Genomic DNA, 17,946 nt, shown 5'->3' on the forward strand with positions numbered 1-17,946 from the left:
AAATATATCATATTGGATGAAAATGCAACCTATTACTGAACTCAGGTTGCAAGATTACCATATACAGAACCGATGTTCTCGTCCCAGCGAGGTTTGAGGTGTCAAATATATCAGATTGGATGAAATTGCAACCTATTACTGAACTCGGGTTACAAGATTACCACATACAGACCCGATGTTCTCGTCCCGGCGAGGTTCGAGGTGTCAAATATATCAGATTGGATGAAACTGCAACCTATTACTGAACTCAGGTTGCAAGATTACCATATATAGACCCGATGTTCTCGTCCCGGCGAGGTTCGAGGTGTCAAATATATCAGATTGGATGAAACTGGAACCTATTACTGAACTCAGGTTGCAAGATTACCATATACAGACCCGATGTTCTCGTCCCGACGAGGTTTGAGGTGTCAAATATATATCATATTGGATGAAACTGCAACCTATTACTGAACTCAGGTTGCAAGATTACCATATGGTTTGCATTTTATGAGAGACATTTTATGGTTTGCATTCTTCCATCAATCTTCTCTACTATCACTACTTACCAAGAAATTTTACACAAAAATTTAGAGTCTGCAGTGAGTAAGCTAATTACGAAATGAAGAAGCGTTCTGTATTGTTATGAAGCAATTGCAGGTGATGAGTTGAGATGGCTATGAAGCAATAACGAAATGAGTTGCGTGAGTAAGCTAATAACGAAATGAGTTGCAGCTGGCTAAGAAGTAATTGCAGGTGATGCTATGGGAAATTTGGAAGAATGGGTTTGCTTCTATGTTGTTGTACAAGGAATTGTGCAGCTGAGTAACTAATGGTATTACTCTGAAGTGGTAATTTGGTGAATAAATATGAAATGCCGATTGAATTGCAAAGATGAAATCTGAAATGTGTGATGTTGGTGGTACTGAGGAGCAGGAATTATGTTGTTGTTGGATGGGTAGTGTTGCTGCAAAGAAGTGCAGCTAAGATTGGAAAGCTACATAAACGGATAAAAAAATTTGAGTTGAATGCTTGAATTGTTGTAGTTGTTTGCAGCAGCAGGGTTAAGAGTGCTTGAGCATTGGAGCTGGTGTTGATAAGGAGTTTGGGTTGTAAACGGGTTGTATTTTTTGTAGATGTGTACATATTTTTACACCAATGTAAACTAAGTTTTTCTTTTAAATGAGAATTATATAGTCATATGGGTACTCTTTTTGTAGCTCTCGGAAAGAGCTTTCTGAATATATAAAGTTTGCGAATTTTGGACAAATGGTTCGAAAGATAAATTGATTTTATTTATTTTTTATATTATTTAAAATTGTTGATATCATCATAAGTTACTTTGGACTAAACTGCAAATATTTGGACTAAATTGTAAATCAGAAAGGTTATTTATGTACTTTCCATAAAAAAGGACTAATTTGTACCTAGTTAAATGTGTTACGACTAACTAGTATATTTGGACAGGATTTTGGACTAAACTGTATTTTTCCCTTTTTTAAAACCGAATGTTTTCACGGACTAGACTGCATCATCCGTTTGTTGGACACCCAACTCGAAGTAGACAATGTAAGCATTGGATAACTTGTGCATGGTAAATGTCCTTTTTTTTTTGAACTGGTAAATGTCATATGAAATATTATACCAGGAAAAAAGATCTAAAATACGTGTTCTCTCAATATCTTTGTTTATTGATTAAAATCATGTTTAACCATTTCAATTGGTGTTATGTGGAACAATGAAACAAGACTGCCCATTATCATTTGGCGCCACTAATGGACTTGCACACCCTTATTGCTTTATATAGATTAAACATCAACAACTGTAGTGCGACATGTTTCTGTGAAAATTCTTACATACCTTGCATCAGTTGTATAATAAACCCCAAATAAATTTAATTTTCTACTTTCATATTCGTTAGTTTTGTCAAGTTATATATCTACAGATTATCGAAGTAGCTCCAGCAATAAATTTTCCCAAATTTAGAAAATTTAGAAATTTTCTACATTCATAATCTGTAATTTGGCAAATTAGTTATCTACTGATTGTGAAAGTAGCCCCAGAAATACATTTTCTCAAACTTTGAAATTTCGAATTTTCTTATTTTCATTTTTTATTTTTTGAAGCATGATAATTTATTAAATTAAGAAGCAATTACACGAGGGTATATTGTACCCATATAGTCAGCCGTTACAATAGGACTAATACATAGGGGCATTTTATAATCTGGATTGTTGTTGATAAATTCATATTTTGTTATCTCCGCCGCTTTGTTTGCTAATCCGTATATTGCCTGATTTCCTTCTGTACATTTGTGTTTTATGGTGCTGAAAAAGCGGGGGTATAACAACCACACCTAATAATTCGTTCGACAATCTGTATGGACTAAACTCCAATTTAATTCCGAGAGCACCAACTTAAAAGCGAGAATCAATCAAGAATTATATCAAAGAGTTTATATCTCTTTCTCAATACAATTAGCAAATCAAACAGAAATCCGCGAGCCTGATTGATATGAGAAATAACTTGGACGGTACAAAAGACCAATGCGCAAATGTCAATCAAGTTATATCCAACAAACAAGGTCGGAATTATCAAATGATTGAATTACGCACAACCTGTGATATTTCAATTATATAAAAATATAATGGGGAAAAGAAATAACACAGACACCAGAAATTTTGTTAACGAGGAAGTCGCAAATGCAGAAAAACCCCGGTACCTAGTCCAGATTTGAACACCACATTGTATTAAGTCACTACAGACTCTAGCCTACCACAAGTTAACTTCGGACTGAAATGTAGTTGATCCCTAACCAAGTCTCACACCGATTAAGGTACAGTGGCGTTCCTTACGCCTCTAGAACCACGCCGGATTCTGCGCACTTGATTCCCTTAGCTGATCTCACCCACAACTAAGAGTTGTTACGACCCAAAGTCGAAGACTTATAAACAAATTTGTCTCCCACAGATATGTCTATTCTTTATTCTAATTTTGTTCCGTCTCATGATAAAATCAAGGTGAACAGGAACCAAGTAATAATCCGGTCTTATAATCTCGAAGAGCAACCTAGAATATATTAGTCACCTCATAATAACCCAATTGATTAACAGGAAAAGTTATTGCGGAATCACAAGTCTGAGACGAAGAAATTTTGTGATTACTTTTTACATCTTACGTATCGGAGACAAATCTCAAGTAAATCTTAGAGAAGATAAATTCAACACGATAGAACAACTAAGATCAAAATACGCAACTACAAAGAAAATAGTTGGATCTGGATTCACGAATACCAATGAAGTCTTCAAGTCGTTAACCTAATAATGGTTTTGGAAAAAACTAGGTTAAAAGAGAATCGACTCTAGTTTGCAACTAGGAACACATAGAAGTGTGGGGATTAGGTTTTCCAGTTGGTAGAGTTCTCCCTTATATAGTCTTTCAAATCAGGGTTTCTTACAATCAAAACTAAATCATTCAATATTCACCATTAGATGAAATTCTGATTTAAGATTCAAGCTAAGTCTGTTTAAAAATAAAGCAATCAATCTCCACCGTTAGATGGTCTTAGATTGTTACACACAAATGAAAAATACTTATATTTAGATATGGTTTACCGTACCTAAACGTGTATATTGAGTTGGCTCAATAACAATTAACTGAAGTTAGCCATATGAACACTTTTGTCTTAGCCGTATTCATCTAACACTTTTAGATCAAATATGATGATCAATCAATCATGAAATATAATCAAATGAATCTAATTGTGTTTCAAATAAAGTTGTTCACTATCTCATAGAAAAATATATGAACAAATTGAATCGAAATCGATTTGATTCGTAGTCGTACAAAGTACTTATACAAGAATCAATTCATGAACACTAAACCACGGTTTGCAAAGAGTGCATTCCTTAAATCATAAATGTTTTAGTTCATGAGTATGAGAATCGTACATGACAGATTATAGAACTTTACGACTGTGTTTGCAAACTTGGTATGAGAACAAAAGCTCCGGACCTTGGCCTAGACAAGCCGTTCGCAAACCCGGTTCGCGAACAACCATTCCGAATCCAACTTAGGTAAACCCGTTCGCATACTAGGTATGCAAACAAGAGTTTCATACCTTCTCAGGTAAATCCATTCGCATACTAGGTACGTAAACAAGAGTTCCGGACCTGAATCATCACAATACAGTTCGCATATTAGTTATGCATACCGTGTTATATCCAAACATGGGTAATTGTTCTAAACTCTCATTTCAATAATTGAAACATACTTAGAAGATGACAATTGTAATCTTACACATACTATTAGCTTCAAGTAATTTTCAAGTGATCGAATGATTAATACGAAACTTCCCAAGCTAACATCAAATGGTTGTCTCACACAAATCATGTAAGATGTTCAAGGTAATTTTCACATGATCATCTTTTGACTTAACATTTAGTTTCCAACAAATATTTCCAACAAATAAATTGTTTCCAACTAAACTTGTCAAGAATATGATGAACATAGTTAAAGCAGAAAGGTTCCGACACATATTTCGAGAAATAGATAAACTCGTCTCGAAATATCAAATGTGTTTAATGTAAAAGTCTATATAGTTATACGCTTAGTCTCATAAGTTTTAGTCTCCACAAACCTTTTGTTGATGAAGTTCCTCCAAGCTCCTCAGTAGATGTTCTTCTTCAATTAGTGAACGTCGTGAAGTCTAAAGCTCAACTACACATTATATCCTAATCCGAGACATAGCTATAAGTAGACTAGAAATCAAGTATATAGTTTTGATTAACTAAGATTGACAAACAATATTGAGATAGCAATGCGAGTTCGACCGAGCAGTGCTCTAACAATCTTCCCATTTTTCAATTTTAGTGACAAAACTATCAATACATATGGATTACAAAATAAATAAAGTTTGTTGCTTCTCATCCATCATGCTTGATTTCCTTGGATCTTCAACATTCCTTGAATTCTTCGTTACTCCAAGTACTCCAACGATTCTGAACGTGTTCAACTCAGCATCATTGTTGTTGAAGATCCGTAGCCATAACGATAAGAAAACTAATGTTCTCAATTATTGTTATACAGTGTCATAGTATTATTATAGATAATCAAAGTCCAATTGTATCACAACTTTGAAATAATACTATATGGTAATATGTATCACGCTCCCTTAGTCAATACTTCATCTTACAATGAAAACCACTCCCCCTTACATAATGATTCGTAAACCATATGTATGTAGTGTAAACTACCAAACAATTCTCCCCCATATTGTCAATATAAATTGGCAAAGGTACGAAAACTACGGGATCATAATGAAATTTTCAAAAAGATACTTCATGACTAAAAGAGAACATATCAACTTTGTTTCGATGATTTCACATAGTCTAAACTTAGTGTATTCATCAAGGAGTATATAAAGATACAAGATAACTCCTAAAATATTCCAGAGCCGCACTCTCCACAAAGATATGGCAATTAAGCACAAGTTCAATTAAGAAATCTCCCCCATTTGATGTCATTCCCAAGATAAAAACATGAGCGACCTTACTTTTACAAGAAAAAAAGGATTTCTTTGGATGTTAACAAACCATTTGTATCCAATAAAATCGAATAAATTAACCACAAGGAGACTTTATTGATTAATTTAATCGGAAACACTCAACATAAGAAAACTTACGGAGTCATACAGTACTTTTTTTAGAGCACTGCTCGGTCTAACTCGCAAGCGTTGCTATCTCAAGCTTGTTTGTCAAGTTTAGTTATCAAAACTATAAGTCTTAATATCTAGTCTACTTATAGCTATGTCTCGGATTAGGATAAAATGTGTAGTTGAGCTATAGAATTCACGGCGTTCATCGATTGAAGACGAAGAACTACTAAGGGGAGCTTGTGGAACTTCATCGACAAAAAGTATGTGGAGACTTGAACTCCTCTATCACTCAGAAGTATATTTCTATTCTAATATTTAGACAAAAGTCGTATAGCTAAATAGACTTTCCATTATACACATTTGATATCTCGAGCTGAGTTTCGCTAACATATTTCTCGAAATATGTGTTGGTAAGCTTTCGCTATAACCAAGTTCATCTTTAATTCTTGACGAAAGTCAAAAGATGATCATGTGAAAATCGCCTGGTAACATCTTATATGATTTGTGTGAGACATTCATTTGATGTAGACTCAGAATTTTTCGTATTGATCATTTGATCACTTTAAAATTGCTTTGAAGCTAATAGTTTGTGTGAGACAGCTATTCTCGTCTTCCAAGAATGTTTCAATGATTGAAATGGGAGTTTAGAAAAATTAACCATTGTTTGGATATAACACAGTATGTGTACTTGTATGCTAACTGTTTCAAGTGTATTCCAAGTCCGGGAATTTAGTTAGCATACTCGTATACGTACTGATTCAACAGTTGAAGTCCGGGAACTATAGTATGCATACTCGTATGCATACTAATTTCAACTGAGTTCGGTCATGAACGACAGTATGCGTACCCGTTTGCATACTGGCAAACAAGACCAAGTCCGGGAACTTAGGTTTGCGTACCCGTTTGCATACTTGAGTGGGTTAAGTTCTAAAATCGGTTATGTATGTTTACATACTCATGAACAAATACATTTATATAATAAGGAATTCAATCTTTGCAAACCGTGGCTATAATGTTCATGAATTGATTCGAGTGAATCAAAACCAATTTTGCTTTCATTGTGTCTTGTATACTTCTATGAGAATAAAAAAAATTGAACAACTCTATAACTAGTTTCATTTGAGTCATTTGAACTAGTTTTGATTAAGAAGGTACATTGTTGAGCCAACTATGTGTACACGTTTAGGTACGGTTACCCATATCTAAATGAAGGTACATTTCATTCGTGTGTAACAAGCCAAGACCATCTGACGGTTGAAACATATTGTCTTAAATCTAATCAGATTTTCATCTAATGGTGAATATTGAATGCTTTGTTACCAAGGTAACATTAATTGCAAACCTTGATTTGAAGACTATATAAGGGAAAACTCTAGCAACTGGGAAACCTAATCCCCACACCTCATGTGTGATACTAGTTGCGACTAGAGTCGATTCTCCTTTAACCTAGGTTTTTCCTAAAACCATTATAGGTTAACGACTTAAAGACTTCATTGGGATTCTGAAGCCAGACCCAACTATTTTCTCTGTAGTTGCGTGTTCTGATCTTACTTTGTTCTATCGTATTGAGTATTATCTTCTCTAAGATTTTATTGAGATTTAATCTTCGGTAGGTAAGATATAAAAAGCAATCACACAAAGATCTTCGTCTCATTTTTTGTGATTCCACAATATCTTGTTCCGCTACCATACGGTTAAGTTATTGTGAGGTGATTGATATTACTAGGCTGTTCTTCGGGAATATAAGTCTGATGTATCAATTGGTTCTTGTTCACCTTGATTTATCAAAAGAAGGAACAAAAACTCGTAGGTATTTCTGTGAGATACAGATTTATCTATTCAATACTCTTTTTTGTGTTAGGCAGATTTGTTTATCAAGTCTTCGACTTTGGGTCGTAGAAACTCTTAGTTGTGGGTGAGATCGGATATGGGAATCAAGTGTGTAGAGTCCTGCTAGGATTCAGAGACGTAAGGAACGCGACGTACCTTAATCAGTGTGAGATTGGTTAGGGCTCAACTACATTCCAATCCGAAGTTAACTTGTAGTAGGCTAGAGTCTGTAGCGGCTTAATACAGTGTGGTGTTTAAATATGAACTAGGTTCTGGGTTTTTCTGCATTTGCGGTTTCCTCGTTAACAAAACTTATGTGTCTGTGTTATTTCTTTTCCGCATTATATTTTCTATATAATTGATTGACGCTTGGATATTGGTCTTTGGTACCATCCAAGTTAGTTCTCATATTAATCCGTCTCATGGATTTCTATCTGTTCGATTGCAGATTGATTTGAGAAATAGAGATATAACTCTTGGATATGTTTTTCTTGATTGAGTCTGAGTGTCTAGTTGATTCTCTTGGAATTATATTAGAGTTAGTCCATATATATTGCCTAAACGAAATATTGGGTGTGGTTGTTAGACCCCCGCTTTTTCAACTTTCACATAAAAGTGGATCAGGGAAAAATCAATTCTGCGGAATATTTCAAAAATTCATTTTTATCTTTCATCAATATTTGTATAAAGACACAATAGACTTAACTTTTGAGCATATATGAGATAAGCACAGTTCACGAACGTAAACACATGTATCTCATAGGCAATTGCAATATATGAAATCAAAAAGATTAAATACTGCAAAAATCATCTTCCAAATAACTCTAGAATTTAAATAAATAAATCTAAAAACATTGCAAGATGAAAATCGTTGAAATAGCTATGTGTAATCACAATTAATGCTATTCCAAACCCTAGTTCTCCTTCTTAAACATAAGAATAAATTCTCAAAAAGAAGTTTCCTAGACAAAACGTTCAGACCTCTTTGATAACTTCATACCTCTGACTCCATCATATCCTTGATATCCTTGATTCTTTTGACCGTAGAAACTCCATGTTTATGAGTTAGAACATTCTCCTTTTGATCAACAATGCGAGAAAGTTGCTTGGCCTTGATACAAACAGAGATAAGTTTCTTCTGGTTCCGTATCAAGACTTTTTGATTTTCAAGGATTTTGGTCTGACCAACAATTAGATAATTTATTTGCAGCTGAAGATCTGCGAATTCGACCTTAGAGTCATTCTGAAAATGAATTAAATCCTTGAAAGATTCAGTAATCCAGGAGTTGTACTCTTTTCTTGCAATCATCTTTTTCAAAAAAAGTTCTTGAACCGAGCTGCAACCTTTAATGTCTTCTTCCATATCAAGATCCACCACTTCCTGAGATCTTGAAGAGTTATCCATTTTATTTTATGATAGGGATGGAGAACAATATAATACTCCCTCCGTCCCTAATTAGATGACCTACTTGGTTTTAAGTTTTGTCCCATAAATAGATGACCTATTTTTGTTACTATAAGAAATATGTATAATTTGATAGTTATGTTTATATTCGTTACGTAGGTGTTTTAAAATACTTTTCAACGGTATAAAGTTTACGAAAAACGTGATATAGTTTAAGAGATAAATCATTTCTAAGTTTTACTAACATCCTTGTCTTAAAAATTGTGCAAACTACAACTAGGTCATCTAATTAGGGACGTAGGGAGTATATATATATTCGAAAACAAGAGAACGAAGGAATCCCTTTTTATAGAAACCCTATAAAAACTCTTAGGAAGAAGAGTTCACGGACGTTCACGGACCGGTTACGGAAAGTAAATGGGTCAACTAAGATCCAGAAAAAGGAAATACGCTATCTGTTTTCAGCCATCTCATAGATTTTCATAACTCAATAATTAGAAGATTCACTTTAAATTAGAGCACATAAAAGATCAACAAGATACATCAGTTACTAGGAGTCAAGATATGACTCAACATGCAACACAAAATCAGACGGTATCATACAACAAACTTGAGTATCCCACAAATATCATCCTTGCAACTCTCAAGTTAGTTTCAAAGATGAATTTACCTATAACTAAGTAACATAGTGAGATGTAATCCCACTATGCATATTGAGGGAAGCGTTGTAAATACCTTCTGAGTGTTCATGTCGTGTATTCCTTACCTTCCTTTGGTTATATCTTATTCCAGAAGAATTAGACATTGACCTTTTTGAAACTCCGTCAGAAGGATTTTTCTGCGGATTAAGTCTAGGACCTCATGAGATCCGTTCCAGATAATAAAGATTACGAGAATCCCATCTCTTAGACTTAGGCCAACTAGACGTATTCTCATAAACTCTGGGAATGTGTACATGAGTGGTGTAAGAAGTTGCACCATTATGAAGAACACGATTCCTGTAAAGATTTCTAGAGGAGTAACCTTGGAAACCTTTTTTATGAGATTTCTTGTTTTCAGCAGGAATGTTATCCATTGTAGATGTCGTCAGACAATTTACTCTGTCGACTGTAAAAAAAAAGCATATTTTGAAGATCAGAAATTTGTTTCTTTCTACCAAAACAATGTATAACATTATGATTTCTTTTCACACAGAATGAACATATCCGTGGATAAGAAACCTTAGAAGAATCCCTTTTATGACTCAAAGCCTTTTCTGATATCTGCAACTTACGCAAAATTTTCTTAGCAGATAATTCCTTAGGAATAATTTTCTCCATGCTAGGTAATACCTCATGAGTATTAGGAATGGGCACTGAAGAAGACTTATTCACTAAAACAGAGTTTTCTCTTTTCAAGGAGTTACATTGTTCCTGGGCTAGTAAAAGAGATGCAACAAGTTTCTCTTTTTCAACACGACAACCGTTCAATTCTGATGCATGAGTCTTGATTAAACGTTCTTCTCTAATTGAGTCTTCTTTAACAGTATCTTCAATCATACTAAAATTTTCGCGCTGCAGAGTAGTTTCTTGAACAAGGTTTTCGATATTGTTAGAAAAAGACTCAATAATACCATAGAGTTCTCGTTCTCTATCAAGAGACTTCTCATGTTCATCAGTGAGCTGAGCATACTTTTCTTCAAGAGACCTAATTTTAGAAGCTTGAACTTTAATAATTTCAGCAGATTTTTTTGAGCTTCAATGACAACGCTATTTTTATGGGATTGAGTTTTTAGGTTGTTGATGGATCTAAAAAAAAATAACTTCTTTTCCGGCTAAGCCAGCCAGAGAATAAGAGTTTATTTCTTTTTGGGCCTGAGCGTCAAATCCACATCACAAACAAAGTCGGCAAGTTGGCAACCGCAATTACGGAATCCAAGACCAAAAACACATCTTGAAGCACTCAAACCCACATCAACTGGTAATACACAAGCTTTATGACTTGCATACTTCCAACACTATCAAGTAACTCAGTCCACATGAAAATAAAATTTTATCAAAATCTTGGTAACCCTGAAAACCTCTGAATAAGTCCATCATCAAAATCTCTTGAAATTTAACTATTATTTTTAAATATTTCACTCATCTACTATCTAAAAAATTGATTCAATATAATTAAAAAAGAACTTGAAATTTTATACGTTGTAGTCCTGAATCTACAAGCACATGAATGTGACATATGGAGCTGCTCTTGGAAATTTGATAAGCTTCTCAGTGAATTTCTTCATTCGTCTTGTGATTGCTATGTTACCTGCGTCTTGATCCCAGTCACAGTAAAGGACCAAATACTCTAGAACCGGGGCATTCTTTAACAAAATCTCTAGAAACTTGAGTTCATTTATGCGCCCCTTGACATTATGAATCCTGACAATTTTTAGGTTATATAAAAAGCATGGCAATGACAATCCTGTTTCCCAGTCATCACTTATATCTGGCGATTCGTCATTTATCTAGACAAGACCAACAGAAAGATATTTAGAACATCAAATTAAGAACTTCATCTTAAACTTTGAAATACAAAAGAAACAATAGTAAGAACGACTGGCAAGGAGGAAAAAAGGGCATACTGCCATACTCCTATTATCACTAAGACTGGTTCTATTGATCGTTCAAATAAAAAAGAATCTCTATGGATGGGTTAGCTAACTTTCAAGTCATTACATACACGTTCTATTATCTTTTAGGATGTGATGTACGAGGATTTGAAGGCAATTCGGTTTACGTCTGAATTCCTGACACCTATAATAGGCTGTTCATAGGATTTGAGATTAGGAGTATCTTGTGCCTACAGGGTTGCTAACTATGTGGTAGATCATTCGCCTAGGTGGATACTTTCATGTGGCTTGAAATTATCCTAAGATTTTGCTAGGAGGACTTGAAAAACATCAAAGATAAGGAACGCGAGCATTTGTATGCAGGTTTAGATTGGATACGTATGGGTGTCTATAATTCTCTCATCAGATGAAAAAAATAAGGAATAGTTCATGAGAGTTACCTCATCACATAATGGATACTTCGGCAGCCCATCATCATCATCGAGACTCTTGATTATGAAAAACAGCGGTGTTAAAAGATGGCAAATTGACCTTGAAAGCAGAACGTATATAACATAATTATACAACGGCATTGCCTAGTATCAAGTAGTACATTATTACCTCGTTTATAACCACGCAAAGAATCTCTATGTTAGGAGAAATCTTCAATAAGTATGTTATTGTACGAAAGCATTCTTTAGAAAGAAACGGTCGTAGCGTCATACCCCTCAGATTCGTATATTCGAAAGTGTGACAATCCAGTAATTCAGGGACTTCAGACATAACCTTCCCACATGAAAAGGCAAGTGACAATAACTTAGTAAAGACGAGGTAGCCATCAGGCAAGTGACTAATCCACTTTCCACAAAACAGATATACATCTAGCGCCATTATCAAACATTAACAACTACAATAAGGGAAAAGAACAAGACAACTATCCATATTTTGCAATATTGCAGGTTTCAGATATAGGAGTTGGGATTCAATCTTGTTTTATTTTGCCTGAAATGAAAAACTGAGATCTTATAATTTAAGCAATCTATCTGGAAGAGAAAGTAATGGATTATACCTTTATGAGCCAACGTGATAATATGAGATCTTTGACACTACGAACAGCCCTCAGCAATTTCATCATCTTTTGAGCATATTGTACCTTATCCTCTGCAGTAAAGTCTTCATACGCCCCTGGTTCTTCATCTTTTTCGGTGCAGTCTATCGCCATTGTAATATCACAACTAACTAGAGAAGAAATGTTCTCCAGAGCATAGTCAAATTGATGAGTCATGTCACTTTCACAAATGAATGATGTGAGAATTGGAGCATAAAACCTGACTTTCAGCCCTGCTATTGCATTATACTCGTTGTGCTTTAATGTCAAGTACTTGAGGTTAGGAGCCTTAATATCAGTTAGATTCACACTTGACCTTGTTATTGCCAAGGATTCTAGCACAGGACAGCTTGACAAGAACTTATTGGTCAAGTCTATATCATAAATTGTAAGCCCTTTAAGCTTCAGAGTTTTGAGTTTAGGCAAATCAAACGATTTAGGTAAAGTAACCGCTGTCAGTTTCCAACCATAGCAACACAACACCAACTTCATCAACGACTTACAAGTAAAGATGCATGGAGGCAACACGGATTCTTCAGGTAGAGGAAGATTAAGTAAAAGATCTTGAACGTTACGTCTTACGACACCAAGCATCCAAGTCTCAAGCGGAAAGTTTATTTCAGTAAACGGCTCCACATATTTTTGACAAATAAGATGAAACTTTTGTATATCACAAGCATTATCACGAAGCATGAGTACTCTTTCTACAAAATACATATAGGCATCGACATCTTTATGTAACTTTCTGGGTGTAGAGTATTTCATAGATAGGGTTCGGAGTGGAGTCCAGATATATCTCCATCTCTTTGACAAGACGCTAGTTTGAATTGAATATTTCATGTCAGTGAAAGATAGAATATGGTGAATCAGAGATTCGGGTAAATTGCTGAGTCTATCTACTTCTTCTTCTCCATTGTAATCTGAAATTGGAGAAATTTCTGATTCTTCTTCCATGGATCTTGTTTTACCCTAACAAATTAAATTACAGAGAGTGTGTGAGAAATACCTGAAATGAGTAAATCCAGAACCATCGATGTCGAATGATTTCGATTAGAGAAGGAGAAGGATGGACGGAAACTGCAAGGAAGCAGTTATCTGTAGCATAACCCTAGACCTCGATAAAAAAATGAAATTTTCATTTATTTTCATTTGCGGGAAATAAATTTCGATTACTTTGCAATTTGCATTCGCATTTGCATTTGGGTTATTTGGCTTATGGGCTGGGCTATTATAAGAGGGTATGTGATACCCATGAATTTATACACATAGTTGGATTGGTATGCCAAGAAATTACGGTAACATGACAGTTAAGTGAACTGCAAATAGCAATTTCCGGATTCGTCGAGGGTCCATACGTCTTTGATGAATGTTATTCTCAAGAAAAAGTGTACTTTTGATGGTATGGTTGTCCACACCAACTTGGTTGTTGGTAAGAGCAATTCTAGTGGGAACCATCGAATATGTTGGTTTACTTGTCCAAGTGGATAGACAATGAAAATATTTATACCTTAAATTAGACTCTATTTATATTAAGCAATACTTATTACATTTAGATTTCATATAAAGTAACTTGTATTCATATCGACAACAATAACATCAAACTATATCAAATCCAGGGACATAAACCTTATCGTGGTCATAACATTCAAAATACTTAAATTCTTTTCCGTTTTCTTCAATAAACTGGCTTGAGCCATGGTTTTCTGAAAAAACATATAAACAACAAGTTAATATGATTTTAAGTAAACTATGATGTAGTTTTTCAATGAGGACAAAGGTAATAAGATACTCACCAGTTCTTCGTTGGACAATCCAGAATTATCACGGTGAACCATCCACAAAACTTCTGTATAACGTCTGACATCCCTATTGATGAATGAGAATCTTAGTTTAAGGCTCTAGCTATTTCGTAAATGTTCATTTCGCAATGCTACGAACCTTTGACACACCCATTCCTAGAAATAGTCACTGGTCATATTTTTCGTTACAATATGTAGCCAACATCGAATAAGAGTAACATCTTCTTCCATAATAAATAAAGGGAGAGCTTTTCGGGTGCAGTACATATGTGACTCAGATGGACCATCTTTAGGTATGTTGAAACAAGCTTCATAAAGAAAAGGTTTGCCGAGAGTCCCTGCCATTCATCTAGAGCTATTTGGGTAACTTCTGCTTCAATTACACCGTTAAATTTTTCTCGATCAATTTATGTTATGAATCGCTTGACCACATGATCAATTGATTTAAAACAAGCATACAGTCCACTAGCATCTCGGTTTCCTGGGTTCCCCATTTATGAAACGAACGTTATGAAAATGTTATGCCAAATAGACGTGTGCAACATGGTTTGATCACGCATAACATTTTCTATTGTATGAAAAATATAGGCTTTACAAATAACTAAATCCTCTTCATGAGTGAATTTAGGTCTATGAATTCTAGTAGACATTTTCTTCAGATTTTTTTTACAGAAGTTTGAGAAAGAATTATTAAGATAGAAAATGTGTGGTCTGGAGCTGAAATCGTTTGAAATTTATATGAAGTGGAATAAGAGTCTTGGATGAGACTAGTCGTTGTCGGCTCAATCAAGGACGGTTGTTTGAATGTGAGACGAGATAGCGACTTTATTATAACGGTCATATTTTTCCTCATATAAATCATACATTGCAACCAATATTTTCCAAACACAACCAAAACATTCTCAACCAAAAACGTTCTCAACCAACACCATGTTTTCTAAAAGTAAAGAAAAATAATTACTATGTGTGGAGCAAAAGCGGTTTGTCCATTATGTTTCATGGATGACCATAATCTGATGCAATGCCCTTGGATGTATTCTAAATGTCCAAAACTAGGTTGTTCATCTAACAAAATGATTAATGAATCATAACCAGAAAATCTTAGGTATTTGCAATGTCAAGATCCTAACTGTCGTGAAGAACCACGCATGCTAGTTGATGTTGTGAAGGAGAAAGAAGATAAAAAAGATAGCATCATTATGAAAAAACTTGAAACTTAAACCAAAGTTGAAGAAATCACAACACGACCGAAGTAGAGTTTACAACACAGTTAGTTAGCGGAAGCTCAATCCCCGGTTGAAAATATTTTATGCAGTTGCATACTTCAACATAAGAAGACACATTTGGAAAACACTTCTGTAAATGTCCCTCCTGTTTTCAGTTGGAGTGGACTGATTAAGTGTATGAACTGATTCCACAATCATTATATTGTACTGTGCTTAATTAATGGAAATGTCTTTCTATTTGCACCATGTGTACAAGCATAACCAATTTGAACATTTCTTTTTTTTTGAATCAAAGTACATTAGATTAAATAAAGTTACATTAGACTCAGTTACAACTAAATCATAAAAGCCAGGTAATCAACATCCTCATTCATGGAGTAGCTGCGGAACGACTGGTGGACCATTTAAAAGGCTGAAGGCGTTGAACCTGTGAAGTTCTCTAAGGATGTTGGAACAAACTAAAATATGAAAAGGTCTTTCGTTAGTTCATTTCCATGTCGCTACAGTTCTTTGGATTACTTCAGCTCAGTTTCACCGTTAAGCCTATTTCGGTTAATCTGTATTAGTGTACCAAGAAATTGGTTGAAAACACGATAAATTGATTGAAAACGAACAAAAATACATTAGCATCATGGTTTCTTATATTCCCAATTTCTGTAAGGAGCATTAAAAAAACTTGATACCAAAAAGTTGTTTGCGATTAATTCGTAACATTGTGGATACTTTCTCTTGTTTGAAAAACATAGGTTGTTGTTATAGCTTTGAAAGTGGTAGTAAAAGTTCGTTGTTCGGACTTGTAAAGATTTAAAATCCAAAAATATGTACAAAATATGTGTCACAATGATCAAGAGACTAGGACTCGGGATTCCACCAATTCTTATACTCATGCGATTCAACTATCAATTCTAGACAGTTATAGCTTATAAATATTGACTCTTTTATTTGCCAAAAATAGATTTTGTAAAACATCAATTGTAAATCACAAGCATGGTGCATCAAAAGCTCTTACGTCTAAGCATACACCATCAAACGACATCACAACTAATTAATAAAAATCATAAAACGATTAATAAAAGTGCAAATAGTCATAAAAGAATTAAATAAAATTACCACATGCATGAAAAATGGCTTCCTCCATCATCCCAGTATTGGGGTTCAGCTCCTCATATTAATCACTTGCTCAAAATACATGTTTATAGCTCAAAAAGTTGATTAAAAGAGTGAAAAGAATGAAAACAGTGATTTTGCGACCAACAGACGGCGTCCAGAAAAGAACGATAAAAGACTACTGCTGTTGACGCTGCAAAAATAAGACTGCTGTTGACGCTTTCTTTTAAGACCCACGACCGCTAGTCTTTCCACAATTCAAAGAACGACTGTCTTTGCTGGTGTGTTCTTCGTGTTCTTCGAGCTTTGTTAATGGCAGCAGCAGCAGCAGGTACAATTCCTGCAACTCCTCCTGCGCCTCTCTGCTGGCCTCCCAAGCTTACCCAAACTCTCGACAACCTCTATACTAAACCCAAGGGGTCCTTTTATACCCAACAGGCGCGTTTAATCTCGCCATAACTCGAGATAATCTTCATTATTGCCGCTGTCCAAAAATAGGGAATAATTGCCAAAAATAGAAGATTCTTACGTACTCTTGCTTCATGCACACTCCCAATTGCCTTCTACACGCCTCAGCACTCGTCCAATGCTAGTAGAACTCCTCCACGCACGCTATAACTCCAGTTTTGCTTGCTTACAGTGCGTGTTGCTCTGTTTTGGGCTCGTGAATTAAAACGAGCTTTCCAGCCAAATTAGATCAAATTCGATGCCCAAAATGTCTTCCCTATGTCATATCACATCTTAATGCCAATTTTCAGCGATTTAATCGCATTCCAACCTCTTCATTTTCTCGATCAAACATCATGCAGAACTGTTCTTCGTTTCCCGCCAATTTTCAGTTTTCAAATTGTTGAAGAAGGTGCCCCTTATCCTGGACTGGGGTGCGAATAGCAGATGCCTTGGGTGACCTGGGGGTGCCCCTTAGTAATTATGTTACCCCTTATCCAAACTTGGGAGTCCGAATAACACTTTTCCTCCGGGTGACAAAATCAACTTTTCGAGCCGAATTTTCCAAAAATGTTTATTTCCTAAAAATACATAAAAACACAATATTAGTACAAAAACGAGTGCCAACAATATATAGTATTGAGATCAAATTAGACACAAAAATGTGTCTATCAGCTGTGGAAATTGCTAAATCTTCTTCCTCAGTAAACTTAGGACCACGAACATTGATGATAGTTTGTTTTTTTTGGATTTTTTTCCGAAAGGTATTGAGAATGAAAAATGAAGACTAAAGTGAAATTATAAGAAGTTATGGATG

General features: G+C 35.0%; 1 protein-coding gene across 1 annotated transcript; it reads right to left on the reverse strand.

The window, feature by feature from the left end:
* Positions 1-10,888: 10,888 nt before the first annotated feature.
* On the reverse strand, positions 10,889-13,693 carry LOC113344326 (putative F-box/FBD/LRR-repeat protein At1g78760). Its single transcript, XM_026588329.1, has 4 exons — positions 12,512-13,693; positions 12,064-12,228; positions 11,904-11,951; positions 10,889-11,358 (listed from the first exon to the last, which is right to left on the reverse strand). Exons 1-4 carry the CDS (start codon positions 13,502-13,504, stop codon positions 11,065-11,067), a joined length of 1,500 nt encoding a protein of 499 aa, XP_026444114.1. The 5' UTR covers positions 13,505-13,693; the 3' UTR covers positions 10,889-11,064.
* Between the last annotated feature and the right edge of the window lie 4,253 nt (positions 13,694-17,946).

The sequence above is a fragment of the Papaver somniferum genome, unplaced genomic scaffold (assembly GCF_003573695.1).
Source record: "Papaver somniferum cultivar HN1 unplaced genomic scaffold, ASM357369v1 unplaced-scaffold_76, whole genome shotgun sequence".
Classification (NCBI taxonomy): Eukaryota; Viridiplantae; Streptophyta; class Magnoliopsida; order Ranunculales; family Papaveraceae; genus Papaver; species Papaver somniferum.